This window comes from Coenobita brevimanus, chromosome 101, assembly GCF_032717465.1.
Source record: "Coenobita brevimanus isolate Jiangsu-jjx chromosome 101, ASM3271746v2, whole genome shotgun sequence".
Taxonomy (NCBI): domain Eukaryota; kingdom Metazoa; phylum Arthropoda; class Malacostraca; order Decapoda; family Coenobitidae; genus Coenobita; species Coenobita brevimanus.
In genome coordinates this window covers 1772323-1797646 of record NC_137054.1, presented here as the reverse complement: position 1 = coordinate 1797646, position 25324 = coordinate 1772323, and the positions used below count along the sequence as shown (strand labels likewise).

Genomic DNA, 25324 nt, shown 5'->3' with positions numbered 1-25324 from the left:
TATAGTGGGTGTTAGGAGGATTTAGTGCGTCTCTGTGTTAAAGGGTATACTGCTTTAATTTGTGATGGCACTTAAGCTATAAAACTTCCCAAATGGACTTTGTTTTCTTCCTTGTTGTTGGTATTATCTTTCTTAGATTACGGTAGGAAAATTTGCGTGACGTACTGTACTGTAGGTTGCAATGAGCATCAGCTTTTATAACTAGATAAAGCTGTAGAACACAATATACTAATTTGGTGTCAAAAACAAATGATATAGGTGGCTCCCTTGCATTTGCTTAAACGTGTACATCTCTTATCAGCTATTAACAACCCCAGCTGCAGCACTTTGCACCAAAACATGTACAGGATGCTGACAGACGTAATATTAGTCATCTGCCAAAAAATATGGAACATCACGAGCTAGCAAAATCTGTCTAGCAAATTGCTCCCGGCCACTAGGCCTATACATTTCCAAACTCTTTCTGTCCAATATATATATTTTTTTTTTTGGGGGGGAGAAGGTGTAATAGACTCAACACCATTCCCGTAAGCTATAAATATACCTACATCTAGCCTTAAGGTGAGATCTTAATATGTCAAAGGTTTCCCTTCATGATCCCGGAGCCGAGTTGGAAAAAAAAAATCAAAATCGCAACCTCAAGACATCTGTAGCCTACTATCTCAACGATGGAGTATCCAGGGCTTGCCGCCTGGATGAGCAAAATAATCAACAATAATACGGTAAAAAAAGAAAAAAAGAAAAAAAAATGCATCTTAAACTTGTTGGCAAGAAGCACAAGCCATAGGAATATTATTTTCTTGTCCTTCCCAGTAAAATTCACCTTAACTGTAACGATGTGATCATCGTTTCTCAACCTACATTCAGGCCTCTCCGCTACATCATACTGGCTGGAGCTAAGATTCATTTCCTGCAGATTTGCTTACTGCTGTATTTGCGCATGCGATATAGCTTAGTTATAATATCTAAGGTGAAACGTAATATTCACGCCGACACATACGAGACAGACATACCACCAACTGAGGCTCTTTTATAATCTAAAAAGGCTGTAGCAATAACATGTTGCGGTTTTTACTTACCACTAACTTAAGATGTACCGAAACCAAGACTGTTCGTTGGTTATCCTGCACAGGTCCTCTCAATGTCCCCGTCGCATGCCGTGTTTTAAGGTGGGCTGTTTTCACTTCCCTGTTCCTTCTTCCTTATTAATTTACTTCACAAGGTACTTTAGCGAACGTAGTGATGAACTGGAAGCTTATACCTCACTCTCATTTATGAACATTAAATTATTACGGTATTAATTAAGTTCCAACTACACAAGACAGAGAGGTGTTGACACAATTATGGATGTTGTCTCTAGTTTGGTACGGTTTTTCCTAATTTCACTTCCGTTGCAAATCGGATATCACTCTCATTTATGCACATTAAATTATTACGGTACTAATTAAGTTCCAACTACACAAGGGGGCTATGTGTTGACACTATTATGGATGTTATCTCTAGTTTGGTACAGTTTTTCTTTATTTCACTTCCGTTGCAAATCGGATATTCACAGAGATCTCACTTATCACTGCAGATCGTACTTAACATTGCAAGGGCTAAGCTGAGTAGTTAGTTCTTCCAGTTTAATCAGCTACACAGGAGCGTCAACGTCCCGTTACGAAAACACGTGCACCCACCACTAAAACAATGCCAAGACTGTTTTGGGTATGGGCTAACGTGGGAGAGATGCCAATATCTCCAGATATCTCATTTGCATTTTTCGAAGTTTTTTTTTCCTTTTCGTCTCATAACTATTAAATTTTGCAAAGCTCGGGATATTGTTTTTATGTGGAAAAAAGGAGCTTTGAAACAAACAATAATAGTACGTTCTTGCAAGTTCGAATGAGATGAAAATAATGGAGGCAGAACGAGATAAGTGATCGTAGTAACATGACGCAATACACTCTTTCCTCTTCTCTTCATTATGATGAAGCTTTCTTTTTTTTCTCTCTCTCTCTCTCTCTCTGTCTCTCTCCATGCGATTTTGCTTAGCTCACAGGAGACTTTTTGAGCTGCATGGGTTGGATAAAGCATCATCGGCCTCTTCACTACCCGAGTGTTCTCCCATGCTACACAAACTAACGCAAGTTGTCGCAGTATCGTGTGAGAATTGAAACAAATAATTGTTCATTCTCATGCTTTTGGTTAACTCATCCATTTAACTTCAGTGACAGTGTTTCGCTTGTAGTTTAAATGATATTAAAGTTAATCTAGACTTTACGAAGCCACAGTAGTTGCCAGATAGCGCGATGTAATTGTTGCCAGATGAAAGCCGTATCGTATTACCGAGGAAAGAAAAACGTGCATTCCAGCTGCAAAACCAGATTACAAGTGGTATTCTTGTGGGCTTAAGAGGCTTTCTACCACCTCTTCCTCGGCGATTAGCTTTTCGTATTATGCTTTGCCATTGTTGTATGGTTTTCTCATCGTCCATATGACTGCTAGAAATTCTAAACAAATCGCCTGGTGACGGCCCTGATAAAAGTTCGCTGTATATCAGTACCAGCGTCTCAGTTCAAATTTGGTCCATTGCAAGACCAGACTTTCTCCTCGGAGCGAGAGTAAGTTAGCATTAACTCTTCCCCATGCCAGTGAGTACGACTGGGGAAAATGTCTGTAGAAAAAGTTTCGCATGTGAAAGTACGTATTATACAGTATAAACAACTTCGTGAGTGTCAGTCTATATACAGGGTAGTCCATGAACTGTACTTGAAACTCCGCTGATGGTATCTTCTGTGGAGGGAGCGGCTCAGTCTGCTGGTTTGGGCGTGGGTTTGGCGTGTTCGCCCAGTGGAGTGGAAGAGATTTTTTTATGGACCAACGTGTGTATCACTGGAAAAACCGGTAGGGGGCGAATATAATTATGCAGTCAAATGAAAGTATACACAGTACCCTTCTGTCAGCACATACTTTCTTACTAGTTATTTTTCACTTTCATCTGCTTTCCCCTCCCCCCCATTTTTGCTAATTGCAGTCGTGTAGGGATGGAAAAAAAAAAAAAGTTCAGAAAACGTAAAATGAAGCAGCAATAGTTTTTGTCAACAGTATTTGTTATTCGCCATCATTTTTGTATTTCTGTTTTCATTTATATTACAGCCGTGCAGGAAGAGAGAGGACCCAGGAAGCCCAAACTTAAGCAGCAACAACCCCAGCCTCCCGTGACCACCTGTTCCAGTCCCGATGCTCCTGGTTCGAACTCTGGCGCTTCGACCCTCGTCCCTCCTCCCTCCTCCCTTCCCCTGCCTCCCCCACTTCCCCCTCCCCCTCCTCCTGGTCCTCCGGTCTTCCCCGCGTTTTCTCACCGTTCGTGCAAGCTTCCCTTCCCCTTCCCCTCTCCCCTGCCTGACCTCACCCCGGTTCTGACTAGACATTTGGGCCTCACGGATACTAAGTCTTTTTCGTGAGTATGTTTGTGTGTTTGTGGTGTTGTGGGTGTTTTATGGGATGGTGATAGTGATAGTTATGGCAATGAAAACAGTGTGCGTAATGGTGCTTCAATACTTTTTTTTTTTCTAGATCCTCTCCACGGAATTTATATTTTAGTATTAGTACAGTATATTAACAGCATGATGACAGTGATGATGATATTTATAAAGAAAATTATGATGTTAACGATGATGATGATGATGATGATGATGGGAGGAGGAGGAGGAGGAGGAAGAAGAAGAGGCAGAGAAGAAGGAAGATGATATAGATATTAATGATTCTGATGAGATTTTTATGATGATATTTGTGAAACTGATTATAATATCGATAACGATAATAATATTGTTTTTTTTTTTAACAGGTTGGCATCTCTTTTAGCCACTACAAGCCCGTACTTCACACCCACCTCAGCCCTACCCCCTCCCCTGCCTCCTCCACCCCTCCCCCTTCCTCCTTATCCAGCCTCCAGCCCCCTTCTGGCTCCACCCTTCCTTCCGCACTTCCTACCTCCACCTCACCTGCCTCACCGCCTCCACCACCACACCTCCGCCTTCAGTGCTGTGCGTCCCGTCCCCCAAGACTGGACAAATAATGGTAGGTTTTTGAAGATTTCATTTTTTTTTTTTTTTTGCTTAGTATTATTTATTTTGCTTTTTTAATTTTTTTTTTTTTTTAGCGTTGACGTTAGTATTTTCAGTATTTTTGCTTTTCTATGTATTTATTATTTAGTATTTCCTTAGACTTTTAATACTTTTTGTCATTCTTCTTAGTTTTTTATTTTTATTATTTCTGTTCTTGTTTCTGGACCCTTAAAGCTCGTATGTTTAAGGGGAAAAAAAGATTATGATGATGGTGGTGATGATGCTGATGATGATGACGGTGGTTTTATGCAATGACGACGGCGACGACGATGACGACGGCGATGATGATAATACTATCACCTGTTCCTCTCTCGCAGGTGTGGTGAAGGATGACGACGTGGTGCAGGTGCTGGGGTGTATAGTGAGGCAGGCCCGCATCTCACCCTACCTCTCACCCCTTCCCTCATACGACCTCCTCCTCCTCCTCACACGTGCCTGGCCTCACCTCCTCCTCCTCCACGCAGCCTCATCCTCGCCTTTCCACCCCCTGCTCCCCCAGCCTAAAGAGGAGGCCAAGTTGGACCTCGAGGGACATGTAAGTCTATCTATAAATAACTCCATTACGGTGTTCTCTCTCTCTCTCTCTCTCTCTCTCTCTCTTTCTCTCTTTTCTGGTTACCCCTAAACAGTTTCATTCAGCTAATTTGTATAGCTTTCATAAACCCTTTTAATCTGTCAGTTCTTTTTTAAATTGAATAAAATCGCCCGGATGAAGTAAGAATGAACTGAAATAAAGCATCGGCTGTGAATGTGGAAATATATATATGTGATTGAGTATGGTTGTGAGAATGTGAGTGGAAGAATGTAAGAATTAATGTGAGAAAATATAAGAATGTGTGTGTGTGTGTGTGTGTGTGTGTGTACTACCCATCCAGTGAATTATCAGAGTGAAAAGGTCATGATGATGATATTGATGAAGTATGTTAGGAAAATGTTGATGCTAATGTTGATGTTGTTGATGATGGTGATGATGATGCAGGTTAGAAAGATGGTAAAAACGATGATCAAATGGGATACAGAATAGTGATGCTTCTTAACATATAACGTGGTCTTACAGGGTGGTAGTGGCGGTGGTGGTAGTGTGAAGTGTGACGATGAGGAAGGCATGAGGGAGGTGACGGGAGCCCTTAGGATGTGTCGACAGTACTCCTTGGATCCGACTGAGCTCACACTACTCTCCGCTGTCATACTGCTAAGATCACGTTAGTATGCACGGATTTTACTGTCTCCCATTTTGTGTGATTGTTATTATTATTATTATTATTATTATTATTATTATTATTATGGGTGAATGATGATTTCTGTGGTTGCGAAAATAATGATGTAATGGATGCTGGTGATGTGATGATGATAATGATGAAGACTATGACGGTGCTATCAATAACGATGATGGTGATAACAAAGATGACGTTTACAGTAGTGATGATGATGATAACTCCCTCCCCCTCCCCCCCAGAGCCCGGGCTATCGTCAGAGGGCCAAGTACTGATCACAGCCCTTCAGGAGAGAGCCCAGGCAGCCCTACAAGCCCACTCTGCAGCCTCCCGCCCACGCGACCCTCTACGCCCCTCCAACCTACTCCTGCTGGTGGCCTCGCTGCACCGCCTGCCCCGCCCCGCCCTCACCGCTGCCCTCGCCCCAGCCCTCGCCACCGCCCCGCCCCACACTCCGCCCCTCATCATTGCAGCTCTCCTCGCAGCGCCATGAGTTGCGTGTGGGAAGGCAGGCACTTTCAGTTTTGTTTATTTTTAGGTTAGTTACCCATCTAATTTTTTTTTTTTAATTACGTTTTCTCAGTTTCGTTTAAGCTTTTTTTGTCGCGATTTTTTTCTTGTTCTTTCTCATATTCTCTTTGTTTCCCTCTTCCCTAAATTTTCTCTCCTCCTCTTTTTTTTTTTCTTTCTATCCATTTTCTGTTCCTCGAAATTCATCTGAGCTTTTTTTTTTTATATCCACAGTTCTTTTATTTACCTTTTTGTTTCCTGATAATAAGGTAAGGAAAAAGACAAAATTTTGGCAGTTAATTTGTTTACGTCCTCACTGTGTTTTTTTATTTTTTACATTCCTATTTTTTTTTTTTATTCACATGCATTTATTTAATCATTTACATGTTTTCCCCCATAGCGACTTTGGTTACCCTTGTTGTCATTTTTTTTACATTTAATTTACAAGATTTTTTTACGTGCGCAATTCCACATAAACGCGGTGAAGTGCCTAGAGGGTGTAGATGATATTAGAAGTCTGTATAATTCTGTACATATTTGTGTAGGTGTACAGTGGCTGAATATGCGTAGATCTTTGGCATTAATCTTACTCATACTAGCATTAGAAGTGTAGTATTACCCACCGACGTCTGATATAACCTCAGTATGTCAGGCTGACACGTATATTCTCATGTGTATAAGATGGTATGTCGATTTTTGTGGTGCATTTTGTCTTACCCAGAGGCAATATTTTTTTTTCTTTTTTGCCTGCTGTGAGATGGAAGATAGCTATTATTGGTGGGAATTAGGCCTTTGTATTTACGTTATAAGAGTGACCCAGTTCCCTTACATGAAAGCAAGCAAACTATAAACCTAATGTATATATGGATAATTCATTTGTAGGGATAAAACACACTTGATAATGTGCTATAAGTTAAGCGACCTTGTAATTCTGTTTTTTCCGTGTTTATTTTTTTATTCGTGTTGTCTCTTGTCAATTACGCCAGGTAATTAGTGAGCAGAAGCCATGACTGGAATTCAAGCAGTTTGATGCGTTTTCTGTTTACTTCTCACCTTTTGTTGACACTTCTATGACTTCCGTCGCAAATTAACTCCTTCCTCGTCCCCCCCTGGAGGTCATTACGCCGTCCTCAGTGTCATTAAGGGGGTCATTAGCGACGGAAGTGTTAGAAGTACTAGCAAAATGATGAAATATAAAAAGAAAACACTTCCCAATTCTTGACTTCCCCTTGTGGCTTCTGCTAAATAATATCCTCACGCTCACCTGTTAGATATTAGGGCAAAAGTAAAAATAAAGGTGGAAACAATAAAATTAAAGGTGGAAACAGTAAAATTAAGGATGCAAACAGTTAAAGTAAAGGTGCAGACAGTAATATTAAAGGTTCAGTCTCTGTTGATTCTAATATTTTCAGTTTTCATGCAATATGTTTCTTGAAGAACTTCTTGAACTGATGCGTATTATATTCTTCCCTCTTCCATCTACGAATTACTATCCATCTATCTATCTATCTATTGCCAGACGCCTCAGTCCCGTTTGGGGTGGCCACAAACAAATCGCCTCCAAGTCGCCCTGTCCCCCGCCATTTCACTCCCCTGCTCCCAACTCACATCCCCCTCTCTCATATACCTCTCCACCCCATCCCTCCATCTCATCCTCGGCCTCCCCCTCCCTCTTTCCCCCTCCACCTCACTGACATACACTCTCTTCGTCAGTCTTTCACCCTCCATCCTCTCCACATGGCCAACCACCTCAGTATGTTCCTCATAACGCTTCCTATCACATCCACATCAACACCACAACGCTCCTTTATATCCTCATTCGTCAGCCTGTCTCTCCATGTGACTCCACAGGCTCCTCTTAAATAACTCATTTCCACTGCTCTCACTCTTGACTTCTGTCCTTCTAACAACGTCCAAGCTTCACTTCCGTACGTTAGAGTTGGTATCACAATACTGTCATGTAGTAACTTTTTCACTTCCATGCTCACTTCCCTGTTTCTTATCACTGCTTTCAAAGAGCCAGCAACCTTTCTTCCCTGCTGTACCCTTTCAAGCACTTCACCCTCCAAACCTCCATCCTTACTCATCACACTACCCAAGTACTTAAACGTACTCACATTTTCCAATTCCTCACCATCCAACCTCGCTGTACATTCACTGACTTCACCTCTCTCAAAGACCATCACTTTACTCTTCCCTACATTCACCTTTAGATTCCGTTTCTTACACACTCTCCCAAACTCATCCACCAAGCCTTGCAGCTCCCCTTCGTCTTCACTCAACAACACAGTATCATCTGCAAACAACAGCACAGGGAGTTTCCAAACACTATCCTCTCTCACCAGGGCCACTCCAACATCCACTACCCTACCTTGTACCTCTTTTATTACCCCATCCATGTACAGATTGAACAACCATGGAGACATGACACATCCCTGTTTCAACCCAACTTTCAAAGAGAAAAATTCACTTAGTTCACCATCCACACGCACTGCAGCCTTCGCACCATCGTACATACTCTTCACAGCATTCAACAACTTCCCATCTACTCCATATATTCTTAACACTTTCCACAATCCTAGTCTATCCACCCTGTCATATGCTTTCTCCAAATCCATGAAAGCCGCATACAACTTCTTTCCCTTCTCTAGAAACTTTTCCACTAAAGATCTGAGAATGAATATCTGATCTACACAACCTTTTCCCTTCCTAAAGCCTCCCTGTTCTTCTCCAACTAATTCCTCTGTTCTTTCTCTAACTCTGTCAATAAGTATCCTACCATACACTTTTCCTATTATACTAAGAAGACGAATGCCCCTATGATTACCACACACTTCTTTTTCCCCTTTTCCTTTGTACAAGGGAATAATTATACCTGACTTCCAATCCTCCGGGACTCTACCTTCCTCCCAGGCCAATCTGCACATGTTCCACATCCATTCTACTACTATTTCTCCCCCATGCTTCAGCATTTCACCACACACTCCATCATACTGACATAGATAATTCTTGGATTTTGTTGTATTCATATTTGTGGTGCATGGAAATGATGAATTAGTGCAGGGATACTGAAAAATCCGTGCAAGTCTCTCTCTCTCTCTTTTTTCTCTTTGTTTGTTTTTCCCAGTTTCTCAAAGGCCAAGCAGGAAGGATACATGAGGAGAGAGGGATACACTGACGCATATATGGGAGAAAATGATCATATTAACTACCAGTACAAACACAGTAAGGAAACAAGACAATTCATGAGAGAGAAAGTGTGTGTGTGTGTGTGTGTGTGTGTGTGTGTGTGTGTGTGTGTGTGTGTGTGTGTCACTGTCAAAATAATATAGTTAACCTTAAACTTGCGTCGTATTCTTTGAATGTGTTCCAATAGAAAACGATAATTTTAGCAGTTACTATTGCATTAACGTTTCAGTTAAACGGCCTCAGAGTATCACAGTGACATAACAATTATTATTACTACTGTATGCACGTACTAGCACTGAACACGTTTATCAACAGTCATGAATGTGTAACCTACCTACGACATAATGTGTGTGTGAATGATTTTTTTGCTGGACAGTCTCATGATGAGCTGTGACAGTCTAGGAGACCAATGAATGAGAAGCAGATGACAGACTCTACATGGATAACACACATTATATTATTTGTTGTCTCTGCTTTGTGAAGTCAGTCGTTGTGCCATTGCGCTTTTTAAGGTCTGTGATGCAGTGTTTTATTGTGTAGGTAGTATTATTGTTCCTTAAGGTACCTATTTGTATGACAGTAGGCCATGGTGGATGAAAGTGAAATCAGCAGAGCATTAGCGTAACCAGGTCTCTGCGAATTCGAGGGAGGGGAAGGAGAGCCAAGCCCTATTCTGGGGGAAGAGGAGGGCCAAGTCCTGTTCTGGGGAAGGGGGCCAACCCTTTTCTGGGGTGGGGGGAAGGGAAGAAGTGGACCAAAGTGGACCAAGTCCTATTCTGGGGAGGAGGGGTCAACCCTTTCCTGAAGAGGGGGAGGGGGAACTACTGCATCGTGTGCATGCAATAAATAATCAGAAATTTCAAATGATAAGTTAGTGGGGGGGGAAGGCATGGGTCTGAAATGGGAAGCCCCCCCCCTACTGCCACTGCAGCAGAGCAACCATACCACTTCAATAAGGTGACACGTTTTGCTTTTATTTTTAAATTGATCTTTGGGATGCTACTCGTCTCGTCGCCATCACCATCACTCTCATAATCATCCTCGTTTTCATTATCATCATCATCATCATCGTCATCAATACCACAACTGTACAAGGGACATTCAGGGACCAGAAACAAGAAAATGAAAATCAGGCTTAGGATACCAGCTATCATCAGAGTTCTCACTGAAATAAAACATCCATCCATTCACTCATCATTCAAACCTTTAACAATTTATGGATTATTAAGGATGTGAAAGAATTGATACAGCATAATCTTTAATATAGTTGTACTCTTTATTGATGCACACAAACGTGAACGAAGACTCACAGGTTAACACTCTATTATACAGTAATATCAAAATAGTGTATTGACAGTATGGCTAAGATGTAATACCTAAAAACTACGACATTAACTAGTACTTTTTACATGTGGAGATGCGTCTGTCTCCACCGCACCTTTCGTTGATTAGTCCGTCAAAAATCGATAGAAATATAGACAGATAGATAGATAGATAAAAAATGATAAATAAATAAATAAATAAATGTATAAGTAGAATGCCATAGCGACAAGAAAAACTGATGTGAAAGTTATACACAGGCGTAAGTAAACAAACCAGTAAATTATTTTTTTGCTCGTTCAGTTATCAGACCTAATTTCCTTGCCTTCATGCACCGTTTTCCTTATACAGTACCTTCGGCAGTGCTACATATAAAAACTAACTTGATAAGTCTAACGTTCTCCGGATGAACTAAGATACAGACATATAAATAAAGAGGAGAATAAATTACTAGATACTTGGCTAGATTTCACAGATTCCTCTCCCAAGACGAGCCAGGTATATCCAGGTAAAATATAACCCCGGATATTTTTCCTCTTTAGACACTGGTAGGCACAGTTCAGGTTAGTGTTGTACCCTGTTAACAGCATCGCGATTTTCATATACACAAATAGTCTTAAGGTTACGTGAGTTCACCTTAAGTTTTCTACGTCATTAAGGATGCCATACACATTAGTATCTCTTGCTTGACTTTTTTTTTTTTTTTAACAATCCTTCATTCTCTGTTAGGGGGGCGCGGTAGCACAGTGGTAGCGCGCTGGACTTGTAACCGGGGGATTGCAAGTTTGAGCCTCGCCCGGGCTGCCGTGCCGGGAGGGGTAGCTCTCTCCTGTAACCCTAGCGGGGCTATATAGTCCAATACAGGGCTTAGCTCGGGGGAACTCCATTTCTCCCATTTTTCACTCTCTGTTACGAGGGAAGAATCTCAAAGCAGCATTGTTAATTTCAGATACATAGTTCTCTCGTAATGATATGTAATTCGCTTTCATTTCTCCATTTTTCTAGACATTATTCACACATGTACAGTATTTCTGGCTCGTGTTTCAGTATTTTGTGATCAACTCTTCACTCACAAATACGAGCAGAGAATCGCAAAGGGCCATCGTGATCATATGAGTAATCCCGGGCCTTCTAATGCTGAAAGTAGAAGGGGGATTACGATCTGTGAGAAGCTGGGCAGGCGAGGAGGTGAAGGACGAAGCGGCATTTTCTTCCCCTCAGTTCTTCTTTTCTTCCTTTTTGTCTTAGGCGTTGGACGGACAAGACAGTTTAAGACAGGACGTGACATTGTTTTTTCTTGTAGTGTTTAAAAAGGGGAAGTCCCATTTTCTTATTGTTTTTTATGCTTGAGGATATGTTTTGTTAGGGAAATTTAAGAAAGGTAGAGGCATTGTTTCTTAGTGTCTTAAGAAGGGAAGGTTATTCATTTTTCTTTCTCTTTTACTGGAGAGTTGAACGGACGAGGAAGACGCGGACGGAGTGTAATATTTGTTTGTTCCATATTTGTTCATATTTCACCTCTTATTTCTCTCTCCTTTTTTTTTTTTTCTTTGCTGAGGGTTTATTCAGGCAGGAGAGACATGATTGAAAAGTGGTAAATTACACAGAATAGGCCAGAGATGAGAGGATTGATAATGAGAGAAGAATAAATTTTTGGGCAAGGACAGAGCAGCCTGGTGACTTCTGCTGTGGCCTTTTCCTGTGAGAGAATTTCTGGAGGGAAACAAGACGTGAGGGAGATAAATACACATTCACTTTTACACATTATCTCAAATTCGTAAGGTCGTGAGAGAAGCGGTTCGTATATAGTGGACGGAGGTTTGATTGGTTCGTGTTGATTTTTTTGTTCTTTCTTAAAAGCAAAAAATCAAACACTGAAAAACAATTGATATTCATGGACACTCTGATTTCTGATTATTTTTTGGGACACTAGAATCCAAAGAGTTCAGAGGTAATATTGTCAGATCTTATTGGATTCACAGCATAGGAAGAAAAAGATACTTTGAAATATGATTGCTCTTCATGAACACTTTCATTTATAATCATTTTTTACCACTAGAATCCATTCAAAGTTCAGATTTTATTACACAGATTTTGTCAAGGATTAGCATCACTCAAAAAGCGCTGACTGCATGCATTTTCCTTTTTATTTTCTTGTATCTTCGAGCCAGCCAAAATTGTAGTCTCATCTCAAGCTTTTGTTTTTCATTCTTCTCTTCTTGCACTCCTGTCTTACTTCATGTTTTCTATGTTTTTACTATAGAAACAGACTGATTGATTTTCGACGCCTCCGTGGAAGTCTGTGGAAGGGACCTCGACTTTGCCCCCGCCTTTTCTTTGCATACGGCGACGTCAGGCACTAAGATTGATAGATAGATAGATTGATAGATTGATTGGCAGATTGATAGACAGATAGATAGACACATAGACAGACGGATGGATTATGCAGGTAGGCAGACAGATGGGCAGATGGATAAAGATATATAGAGATATGGAAAGATAGACTATGTGGGTAGGCAGACAGATAAAGACAGATAGGCAGATAGAAAGGTAAACAGGTATAGGCAGATAGACAGACATATAGACAGATAGACAAATAGATAACCAGATCATGCAGACACGTAGATAGATATACAGATAAACTTGTTCCCAGCACCTTCCACTATATCTAAGCCTGCATCAGAGGCGTGGGTCATGGCCTGGCCCCGCCTCCTGGCTGACCTCACATCCGCACCACCAGGTCAGGGGGCAGGATGGGTAGCCGTCTGAAATTGGTGGCTCGCTGGCTCAAGGCGACGTTGGCCTTCTTGCGGCTCACCTCTGACCTCAGCGCCTTCACCTCCTGCTCGGCGTGGCTTCTCAACTGTACAAGATAAATCGATAAATAATAGGAAATGATATGATTATGATGTGGTGATGGTGTTGTTGATGATGATGATAATAGTAATAATAATGATACTACTACTACTATAGGACTACATAATAGATAGATAAATAAATAGATAGATAGAGAGACAGATAGAAGCAGGAAGTCAAATGATGAGAAGGTGTTGTGTTTGCGAGAAGCGAGCAGCGCTAAACGCTTACACGGAGGAAAGCTGACGACAGCGGCCAGTAAGGAGATGATGCAGTTAGCTGTCAGCAGTCCTCTCGTGAGAAAGTTCTGTTGCCATGAGGAACATACGTGACACACACACCCTACTACACCAGATGTTAGGAAAGAGAGTTTAGAAGGAGACAAGCGACCCTAGAGAGAGGTCGAGACGGAGATTAGCCTTAGAACAGAGAGAGAGAGAGATAGCGAGACAGGGAGGTAGCTACCCAGGACTTATACTATTATACCTGTTTAATATTTCCAAGACAAATAAAAATAGTCCCATACTATTCTTTACCTCTCCCGTCACTACATGACATCTGGTGGGGAAACTACTACAAGATATAAAAGCCGCTCGACCACAAGTCTAAAATATACTTCTCTACAAGTAACTACAAAGTCTTTATGACACTACTACTACTAATAATAATGATAATAATAATGATAAAAGTAACAATACCATTACCACCACTGCCACCACCACCACCAACAACAACAAAAACAACAACCAGAGTAATAATAATAATGATACTACTACTACTACTACTACTACTACTACTAATAATAATAATAATAATAATAAGAGGATATAGTCATCATTATTATATCACTGGCCCGACCCTGTTGCCTCTTCTTATAAATGGAGATGGTAGGGTCACGGAGCGAGAAACACGCGTGTATGTAAATATGCTGAAGTATTCACTAGGAGACGGAGAGAGACAATGCACTAACTCCTTCACCGTAACTTTGTAAATATCTCTTCTGGTTCTCTCCTCCCACCCTCCCTCCACCTCACTGCACTTTCACCCTTCCTTCACTCTACTCTTACCCACACCCCTCCTGTATACGCACCCTGGTCTCCGCCTCCACCTTGATCTCCATGGCCTCCACCCGTCGTCGGAGGTCCTCAATCTCGTGGCGGAGGCGAATCACGGAGATCTTGTAGTTGGCCTGCGGGAGAGAGAGAGGGCGTGAGAGACAGGGAGGGAAGGGTGGATGTAAGTGAAATATGTATATGCAATCGTTATCTTTGTTACAGTCATCTTTATCATCGTTTCCTTACTACTTTCGTCAGCATCATCATCATTTTCCCCTTCGTCTTCCTTTTTATCTTTGTCATCCTTGCAAATCATGTTAATACCCAAAAGTACAAACATAAAAGAAATATTAGCTGCACGTTCAGTTATAAATGAATCATGATTGAAAATTTTGCCAAATCCCGATAGACTTATGTGTTTTACTTTTTCTTTCTTTTTTTTTCATTTTTTAAAAATTAAGATCAACGCTATCATCATCATCATCGTCATCATCATCACCATCATCATCATCATGATCACCATCATCATCATCATCATCATCATCATCATCATCATCATCATCATCATCATCACACGTACCCTTCTGGAAGGCTCGTCCCTGACCCCCGTAATGATAGGCATTCTCTGTATAATCGAGCCAATGACCCGCCTATGTAGGGAGTCCAGCTCGTTCCTCATCGCCGTCTGCCGTTCCTCCAGGCCGTTCCCCTTCCGTAGTTCCTCGTTCCACGCCAACCACCACTCATGACGGCGCTATGGGGTGTAATTGGGCTGTTAGTAGGGCTGGGAAGGGTTTAGGGGGCTGTGAATGAAGCAGAGAGAGGGTTAAGTAGTTGCTAGAGTCTGTTTTGTGATTCCTGACAAAGATGCCCCGCCCACGTTGCCGCTGATTGGTTGATATTATTGTAGTAAAGAAAATGCTACTGTTCTTCGTTCTCTCTCTCTCTCTCTCTCTCTCTCACTGACTCGATCTTGCTTTTCATTTTTTTTTTTTTCACGACGTTCCCTCCTTCTTGCAGATTATGGTGAAAACTGGTGTGTAAAGTAATGGCCATATATGGTGTCTATGGGAGAGAATTGCGTGTGCGTGCATGCGTGAGGTGAGGGGAGGGGAGGGGGGTTTGACGTGAGGAGGGAAAGGGAGGGGGGAGGGGGGATGGTGGAGGGGAGAGTGGGGAAGGGTGAACTGAAACACGCGAGCTATCAAAACGTTCATTGGACTACTGCTGTTACTACCACCACTCTACTACCACTACTGCTACTATGACTACTACCACCGCTCTGCTACGACTGCCATTACTACCACCACTAATGGATTGTCTTTCTTCATTTACCCATCCAGTAGCGACAGATTTTACTGCTTTATTCTTGCAACCACAAAACGATTTTACTCACCTTACTAGAGCCCCGCCCCCGTCCCCGCCCCGGAATAATAAAGACCTCCAATAGGGGTAATAAAGGGTGACTGATTTTATGTTGCTGTATTTATATAACTGAATCCATATTACGAAGATATAAACGGCACGTAAGAGATATATATAAACCCTTTAAATGGTGTGACAACTCTAGAATTTTCCTCCAGCTTACTTTAGGCGATTTTATTCAGGTGAGATAGATAGATAGATAGATAGAGATTAAAGAAAAAATCCTGAGAATTAATATTTATACCATTAAGATGCAATATTTCAAAACCACTAAGAAAAAGGCGCAATGGTCCTTTCACTTCAACCTGGCCCAGATTCTCGTCCTTTTGCAGCTTATTTCACGTCGCTCACTGGTAAGATAGGACAATGCTCTGGCTCTACATACTTTCCAGTGCACTTCTTCGTGACTAGCATCATATTCCAGTGTTAACCTTTTCTTACAACTCAGCATTCAAGATGGAGAGATGGCAATTTTAGGCCAGGTTAGAGCAGAAAGAGTATAGTTAGTTTCCTGTCAGATCTACAAAGACCCAAAGACGTAAAACACACATACCACTAAAACTACGACCCACCGTACTGCCATACCACTATAATAACTTCAACCACAACCATGCACAATATCTAAAATCACCACAACCATTATGACCACAACACCCACTACATCTCTCACAAAAACTACACTTACTGCAACACTTCCACACACCAGTATCCACACTACCACAACTACCACAGTTACCACACCTACAACAATTACCAGGACCCTACCAAAAAGCCCCACCATCTCGTGCGGATAGGGTAGGGAAGCCACTGCGGAGGAAGAAGGGTGAGTGTGTGTATGTGTGTGTCGCAGTGGGAAGGGGAAAAGCTATTTGAAGTCATTTTACTGAGTCTGTGTTTTTATCTTTCCATTCCTTTGTTGGCCTTTCTCTCCCTTCCTTCGTGCTTTCTGTGTGTGTGTGTGTGTGTGTGTGTGTGTGTGTGTGTTTGTGTGTGTGTAGGGGGCTGTGTACGTTTTGTCTTTGCATCTGTGTAAGCTTTGTCTGTATGTGTATTTGTGTGTATGTCGCAGTGGCAAAGGGAAAGACTATTTCTGGCTACCCTACTTTTTATTTCCTTCACTTTCATTCCTGTGTGTGTGTGTGTGTGTGTGTGTGTGTGTGTGTGTGTGTGTGTGTGTGTGTGTGTCGTTGCAGGTAGGGGAGAGGGACTATTTCAGGCCATGCCACTCTCTTTATCTCCATCCCTTCTTCACTTCCCCTCCCTTACCTCTGATGTTTTTTTCTCTTCAGTGTTATGTGTGTGTGTGTGTGTGTGTGTGTCCTGTTCATGTGTACGTGACTGCTTGTTTGTGCTTCAGCTATGTATACAAGAATGGATGCGTGTGTTAATAAATAGGCTTGCATGTGCACCAGTATTTTTCATGAACGCATGTATGTATGTGTATTCAGAGGATCATCACACACACACACACACACACACACACACACACACACACACACACACACACACACACACACAGGAGTCACAGGATCGAAACCCTTTATACCCCACGTTTAGACGCCTCACCAAGATGAATCAGCCAATTACTCAGCCATCTCTTCCCTTTTGTTACTCATCGCACTGCAGGATGAATGGAGGGATAGAGAGTAACCTTGAAGTTCAGAGTTAGTATAAGTGAAATCTTATGCAAATTCGTCTCAGCTTTCCATCTTACCCATACTTGATGGAGTGGATTAAGCTATATTTCATCATCATCATCAACCTAATTATCATCATCATCATCAACCTAATCATCATCATCATCATCATCATCATCATCACCTTTTCCCACCTAAAGATGGAGTGAGAAAATAAACAGATAAAAAAAATAAATAAATAAAGCGGTACTAGCCAATCCCATGTTATCTTTGGGATGAGACGCCCAAAGCCAGGCAATCAAATCCCAGTATATTTATGGCATGGGAGACCTAATCCCCTGGCGGCATTTTTGCGTGGTACAAGGATGCCCAGGAACCCCTTAATTTCCAGCCGATGCGCGGATGGTATGACAGTTTCAGACCGAGTGCACTACCACTAGACCACTGAGCGTCTTGAAGAAATCAGTTCCCTATTATTTCCTTCAAGGTACAGGGACTTGTGATTAGGGTAACGTAGTGTAGTACATTTAAGGGTACATGACCGGCCTACTCCCTTGATGGCATTACCGAAACACCTCCAGTCACCTCTTGGGGGATCGAACCCATGTGTGTTCAGAAAGACCTTTATGGACCGTTGCAATACATAAAATAGATATGCATGTTAAGAAATTGTCGCTACATTATATGTCACGAAATCCCACCAAAATAATTCATGACTGTAGCTAATTAACTCGATGGACTGTAACTAATCAGCAGAATGATGTGTAAGAAAAAGTTAAACGTGGATTATATATCAATGGAACTGATGAAGAAGCAGCCTTAGATCTTCCCCTCTCCTGTTCCTCCCCATCCCTCCCTTTCCTCATTCCCCTCTCTCCTCCTTCCTCAACCCCCTCTCTCCTCCTTCCTCAACCCCCTCTCTCCTCCTTCCTCAACCCCCTCTCTCCTCCTTCCTCAAACCCCTCTCTCCTCCTTCCTCAACCCCCTCTCTCCTCCTTCCTCAAACCCCTCTCTCCTCCTTCCTCATCCCCCTCTCTCCTCCTTCCTCAACCCCTCTCTCCTCCTTCCTCATCCCCCTCTCTCCTCCTTCCTCAACCCCCTCTCTCCTCCTTCCTCACCCCTCTCTCTCCTCCTTCCTCACCCCCCCTCCCAGCTTTGTCGTGAATCGTGTCGCCTCCCAAATCACGATAGTGCCGGGAGGAAAGGAAGGAAACAAGGAAATAAAGAAAAAGTCCAATTTAGGTTCACTGCAGGGCTGCGGACCTTCTTCCTGGAGGGATGGAAGTAGCCAGAATTTAGACCTTTCCTCATACTGGCCAAGTACGAAAGAGGAAGGAGAGCTGTTGGATAAGTGATGCTTGTGAAGGCCAAAGTGTTGTAATAGATATATCTGTATGCGTCAAATTCCATACCTGTCATCAATATAGCCGATAGGGTGTGAAAATATGCAAGCCTGTGAGAAAGACATACAACTAACACTAAATTTGAATATATGGAGAAAGAGATATAAGTAGGGGAAATAAAGAATGGTTACAAGAAGATGGTAAAACAGGGTCATGTATCGGAAACCAAAACACAAATCATAATCGCCAGCAAGAAGTGAGACAAAAGAATTCCCGGAAGTAGCGATGAGGAGTAGAGTGAGAGGAACATCGCGTGAAGACACCCTACCCCCCTTCCAACACATCCCATCCCACCCCACCCTCCCCTCATCTATCCCACCCCATCCCATCCCACCCCACCCCGGCAGACTGACATCGATCTGCTAATTTCACTTCTCATTCTCCCAGCCATCTCCCACATCACCCACGCTGCTGCTATCCCGTAGATGGGTGAAGGGGGGGCTGGAGTAGAGGGAGGGAGGAAGAAATGAGTGTAGTGTAGGAGGTGAAGGAAGAAGGAAGGAAAGCTGTTTATCCTTTTCGCTCTTTCTGTGTATCCGTCTTACCTTTTTTTTATTTTTCATTAAGCTTTTATTTTTTATGATTTACCATTTACCAACTGATGTGGTATTGAAGCAAACCCTTGTCTTTCAATGGCACACCGTTAGGCTGATTTCGTGGCCATTTCAAGTGTGGATTAGATCAGTAAAGCAAGTAAAGGAAGACTGAATGTTAAAGGTGAAGGTGAGAAAAGGATCTGATAAACTGAATTTTCTGTTCCTCATGGCACTGTTCTCTTTGTCGTTCTCCTTCTCATGCCTTCGTCATTCTGGTAATTAATTTGGTTCTGTTGTTTAAATTCTAACTCACGTGCCTGCTCAGGTACTCATAAACTAGAATAAGGACCACGACTTACTCCTCCCTAGTGGAAAGGTGCGGTTTTTTAGTGGATTAATCTCTGTTGTAGTTCAATGAAACGTGATGACATACTTCCCCTTATTTATGAGTAAATCTCTGACATGTCCAACCTCCGTAGATCATAAGAAAATATTTTGGAGGTTATAATAAAATATCCGGAGACAATTGCATAATTTCCGAGGATCACAATAAAAATTTCAGAGGACCACGATATGCAGGGGTGAAATTAAGAAACCAGCCTAAGACGATTCCTTCCTCATAAGCATTTTTTTTTTTTTTTTCATAGTAAGAACGAGTGGCACGAGATGATGTTGCATGCTCCTTTCCTTGTCCCTTCTTCTAGCAATAAATCTTAGAAACGGCAGGGAATTCATCGTAAGTCTGTTCGTGGATCAGCGTGCAGACTGCCCCCACCGCCACCCCCACACTTACCCACAGAGAGTAACTGACAAGGAAAACACCCAGACATTGCCCCAGAATACGACACGCAACCCTCGATTTTCAGATCAAGGACTGCAATTTCGTGGGCTTATGTATATTACTCTACTCTTGTCACTCATACTTGGCTCTGGTTTACTCGTGGACTTTGGTGGTTCACTATACTCGGCTCAGGTTTTCGTCCCTTAGCAGCTTCATTTCACGTAGCTCACTGGCAGAAAAAGACAGTACAATATCTCTAAGTCCTTCTCATAGGACTTCTTCGTGACTAGCATCATATTCTAGTGTTAATCTCTCGTCACACCTCAGCATTCAAGGTGGGCAGATGGCAATTCTAGGCCAACTTAAATTAAAAGGAGTATAGTACCTTTTCCTGACTTATTTACTTTGCACCTCACACATTGCTGTTCTTTTCAATATTAATTATGCCTTTTTTATGCCGACCTTGACTGTGCATAAAAGAGAAGTTTCCTTGTCATCCACGGAAATAATCTCTCTCTCTCTCTCTCTCTCTCTCTCTCTCTCTCTCTCTCTCTCTCTCTCTCTCTCTCTCTCTCTCTCTCTCACCTTTTCTCTAATCCTCTGTATCTGTTCGTGGAGGTCCCTGGCTTGGTTGAACAGTTTTTGCCTCTTGTCCTCAGCGGCGACCTTTTCCTTCAGTACCCCATCGAGGCGGGCGCAGAGTTGGGCTGGGAGGGAAAAGATAACGTGAGTCAGTGAGAGAGAGAGAGTGGTGGGGCGGGGAAGGACCAAAGGTACTTGGAGAGGAGTATGGGAAAAGGAGGCAGGGAAAGAGGAGAAAATGGAGGAGAGGGGAGAACGCGGAGGAGGGGGAAACGAAGAAAGAAAAGGAATAGAAACAGTAACAGGAGGAGGAAGAGGAGGAAGAAGAGAAGCAAGGAGCAGAGGCAGGAGGAACAAGAGGAGGCGTGCACTACATTTAATGGAAGAAAGCAAGGAAGAGAAGGAAATTACAGAGGTAAGAGCGAAGGAAGAACACAAGGAAAACGAATAACACGAAGAAAAGGAGTGAACCAGAAGAATGAAAACGAGAACAAGAAGAAGCCTTAGCGAGTCCACACATTCAAAGTCACGATAATTAAGGTAGGACTATTTTAAAGCAGTTGGGCGATGTCGTAAGAATAATAAATAAAATAATTCAGGCGAGCATACAAGCTATAATTAAAGCAGCAAGTAACTGTATGTGGAATTATTATTTTATTATTATTAATGTTTAGTTATCAACGTATCTATCTACTGTTTAGCTTTTATTTATTTCTATTTATTTCTTTTTACATAATCGTTTTCCCGCGTTCAAAGCAGTTTTTTTTTTTTTTTAATCTATTTGAAGTATATGCCTATTTTCAATGCATATTTATTCTTTACATGGCGACTGGCAATGAATGAATGATTTATTCTTTACATGCTGTTATTCGATTTACTAGAGTCGTAGCCAAAAGCTTGAGAGTATGTATTTATATTTCACATTCACTCACATTCCTCATTTTCACATCCCTCACTGACTCATATTCCTCATTCGTACACATTCCCCATTCCCAGACATTTGCTCACATTCTACCCTTTTATTATTATTATTATTATTAGGCACGGAAGAAGGAACCAAAGGCCAGAAGCACTCAAACTTGTTCCTTCCAAGAAAAAAATAAATAAAATAACAGAGAGCCAAATTCAGGATTCATGATTCAAGACCCCTTATTCATTCACGTTCCTCATTCAGTCACATTTAACATCCCCCCACATGTCATATTCTCTCACATTCCATATTTCTGACAATCTTCATTCCACACATTCTCACATCCCTTTCCCTCACATTCTTATAGTTTCTGCTAAGTTCCAGCCTTCCCCAACACTCGACAGGTTCCTTAGTGCACAGCTGGATGGAGAGGGGCAAGGGGGACAGACTTTATCGAAGACTCTGACCGGCACGAAATATGTAGGCTGGAGGGTGATTTACGTAAAGATAATTAAGGGATGCAGACACAACCCCTTTTGTCAAGAAAAGGGGAATGCATAAATTACAGAAATTATTTTTTATTGACCGGGATGTTTACCGCGCATACACACACACACACACACACACACACACACACACACACACACACACACACACACACACACACCATGCTTACTGGTACATGCGTAAGTACAGTATATACACAGATACACACATGCATATATAAATAATCTTACTCAGAGTCAGCCTCACACACACACACACACACACACACACACACACACACACACACACACACACACACACACACACACACACACACACAAATCCACACGCACATCAGCTGTTATCATGCCATGCTAAGCGAGTCGTATGATTCAATTGTTTACCAAAGGACACCCACACGGAAGTCCCTCGCATGTAAACAAATAAACAATTATCCCAGCCTACAATAATCAACATAAACACCACAGCAATAATAAAGGCAAGAGGAATAATAGTAATAATAATCGTGCAGGTGTTTTGTGTTTGTGCAGAGAATCAGAGGGAAATGGGAATGAGTCATATTGTACTGATGTTAATGAAGGAATAGGGGTAAGGGAGGAGCGTGAAGGGGAGAGGAATGAGGGAGAGGATGGGGATGAGGGATGGGTAAGATGGGAAAGGAAGGGAAGTGAGAAGATGGAGAGTGTCAATGGGGGAGATGGGAAGGGATGATAGCAGGAAGAAGGGAAGAGAAATGGGAAAGATGTGGGAGCTCGGGAGAGATGGAAGTTAGGGAGGAAGAAAAGGTGGGAGAAAAGAGGGAGAAGAATGTAGATGCAAAGAAATACATGGGAGAGAGCAGCAAAATCTGGGAAAGGATAAATACATGTTGATGGAACCAAATAAAATATGATAAAGAACAGCATATTGGAAGAAATAAATGTATGAGGAAGGAAGCTAAATGTAGGAGAAAGTAAATGAGAGAAAGGAGTGTTAAGAAAAAAAAAAAAAAATGAGGGTGAGATCAACCAAACGAAGGAAATATGGAAACAAAAGGAAAAAGTTGGGATTTCAAGCAACTGGGGATTTTTCAAAACAGACATGATACAGCAGGCAGACGGTGGCAGGAGGTGTACAAAAGGAGGAAAGGAATAAGAAAGAAATCAAGCAGGAAGCAGTGGAGAGAAGATAAGAGATGAGTAGGAGGCAGCAAGAGGATGGAAAAGCAAGCAAGAATTACAGCAATAGTCAAAATAGCAAGCTATATTTCCTGATAAACTAGCTTCTGACCCCGGTGTATTAAAGGGGATATATTAATGAGATTTAGTAGCCATTTTCCTTTATATAATTATCTTTCTCTAACCCTACTAACATGCCATAGAAATACCTCTGCTCTTGCCATTTTACCCTAACACATGAAGACCCCCAAACTGAGTCACTGTGGAGGACAAGCAGTAACCAAGGAGACGGTAGGATTCACAAAGAGTTATTTTTATTTGTTTTAATACAAAGAAAATCTAGGTCTCTAATATTCATACCCAGTGGTTTCATAACAGCGTGGCAAAGCGTCTTTATCCAGAGAGGGTGAAGCATAAGAAAAAGGAGCGAAGGACACAAACAACAAGAGCTGGAGAGAACAAACAAAGAAAGGCACTCCCTCTCTCTCTCTCTCTCTCTCTCTCTCTCTCACACACACACACACACACACACACACACACACACACACACACACACACACACACACACACACACACACACACACACACACACCTCAGAAAAAGAGCCTTAGTTCATCCCCACCCCTCATACCGTGACGCAACGTATCACAGGCAAATTTATTATAATCTAGACTAAAAAAAAAAAAAAGTAAGTTTACCCAAGAAAATGCGAGACCTAATTTTCAACACCCCGCAGAGGCTCACCACATTTTTTTTTTTTCCTGTTCCCGTTTTTTAAAGTTTTGAGGGACGTACTAAATTAAACTCCCCGGGGACAAAGAGAGACGGGGAAAAAAATAGGAGCTTATACCCGCCATTATATCGTTAATGATCCCGGCACTCCCTTCACGACGCTGTTATGAGTTGCAAATTACCCTCGTATGCGATAGTGTGGTGTTCAGGGTCGGGGAAATGGACTGGCATGGTTAGGACTGCAATAACGTGTCAGGGAAGTATCATCACCATCACCATCACCATCACCATCATCATCATCATCATCATCATCATCATCGTTATCATCATCGTTTGCTTATAATCTGATGGGCTGGTTGGAATTTTATAGTAAAGAAAACATCATCATGATCACCATCATCACCATCATCATCATCATCATCATCATCATCATCATCATCATCATCATCATCATCATCATCGTCGTCGTTTGCTTGTAATCTGACGGTCTGTTTGGAATTTTGTAGTATGGAAAACATCATTATCACCATCAGCATCATCGTCATCATCATCATCATCATCATCATCATCAACGTTTGCTCTTAATCTGGTGGCCTGCATAGAGTTTTATAATATTTTTTTCACCTTTGATTCCGATAGACTAGGATATAAAACTCGCGACAGCCATAACGTGTCAGGAAAAATTATGAATATGTGTTTGCATTAATGGGATGGCCTTACTGGAATCTTTTAATAAGCAAAAATGGCTCTTAGCTAAAATTATCACGTCTTTTCATATAAAATTACCAGTTCCTTTGACTTTCAAACAATATTTATTCATTACATTTTTAGTTCGTAGGAATATCCCCCCAAATTATTATCATCTTTCAGTTAATTGTCTGTAATTCAGTGGATAGGTAAATGAAAATAGACAGACAGACAGGGTGAAAGCACAGTTCCCATCGAAATTCAGAAGAGGATGTAGACTGTGCAGAAATATAAAGGAGGAATAAGATTAGCAATGGCGAGAGTCAAGAGTATTTCGTTTCCACATCATCCTTACTCGTCTCTTCTAAAGTACAGTATTGACGTTAAGTGCCTGGTCAGTGATTACTATTGATGATTTAAAAATAATCCACGAACTGTCATGCATTAAGACGGTCATGGAATTAATATTTCAGGATAACGTCAGATGACAGTGTTCATCATAGTGAAACCTCTGACCATGAAGGTATGAAACACAAATCTAATAATCCTCAGCACCTACCTTTAGCATCTTTACTCCCCTCTTCTGTGCCTCCTTCCGTGTCGGAGCCCCACGCTGTCCCCCCACCCCTCCTGCCCCTCCCCCCCTCCTCCCCTTCCACGGTCACTTCATAGGTCATCTGGAGGCGGTCAGGTTTGGTGGCTACAAGCTCACCG

General features: G+C 41.9%; 2 protein-coding genes across 2 annotated transcripts in view; one reads left to right on the top strand and one right to left on the bottom strand.

Moving 5' to 3' along the window:
• The window catches only part of LOC145414886 (photoreceptor-specific nuclear receptor-like), a 38968-nt gene extending 33652 nt beyond the window's left edge, over positions 1-5316 (top strand). Inside the window, exons 5-8 of the mRNA XM_080284303.1 lie at positions 3139-3231; positions 3931-4062; positions 4427-4644; positions 5167-5316. Coding sequence (XP_080140429.1) covers positions 3139-3231; positions 3931-4062; positions 4427-4644; positions 5167-5316 — 593 coding nt within the window. The remainder of the gene's footprint in view (positions 1-3138; positions 3232-3930; positions 4063-4426; positions 4645-5166) is intronic.
• A 7471-nt stretch (positions 5317-12787) lies between these two features.
• The window catches only part of LOC145414885 (uncharacterized), an 80274-nt gene continuing 67737 nt past the window's right edge, over positions 12788-25324 (bottom strand). Inside the window, exons 7-11 of the mRNA XM_080284302.1 lie at positions 25170-25324; positions 20621-20742; positions 14834-15007; positions 14289-14387; positions 12788-13205 (exon numbers count right to left, since the gene is read on the bottom strand). The exon at positions 25170-25324 is cut by the window's right edge and continues 178 nt beyond it. Coding sequence (XP_080140428.1) covers positions 13065-13205; positions 14289-14387; positions 14834-15007; positions 20621-20742; positions 25170-25324 — 691 coding nt within the window. The 3' untranslated portion in view covers positions 12788-13064. The remainder of the gene's footprint in view (positions 13206-14288; positions 14388-14833; positions 15008-20620; positions 20743-25169) is intronic.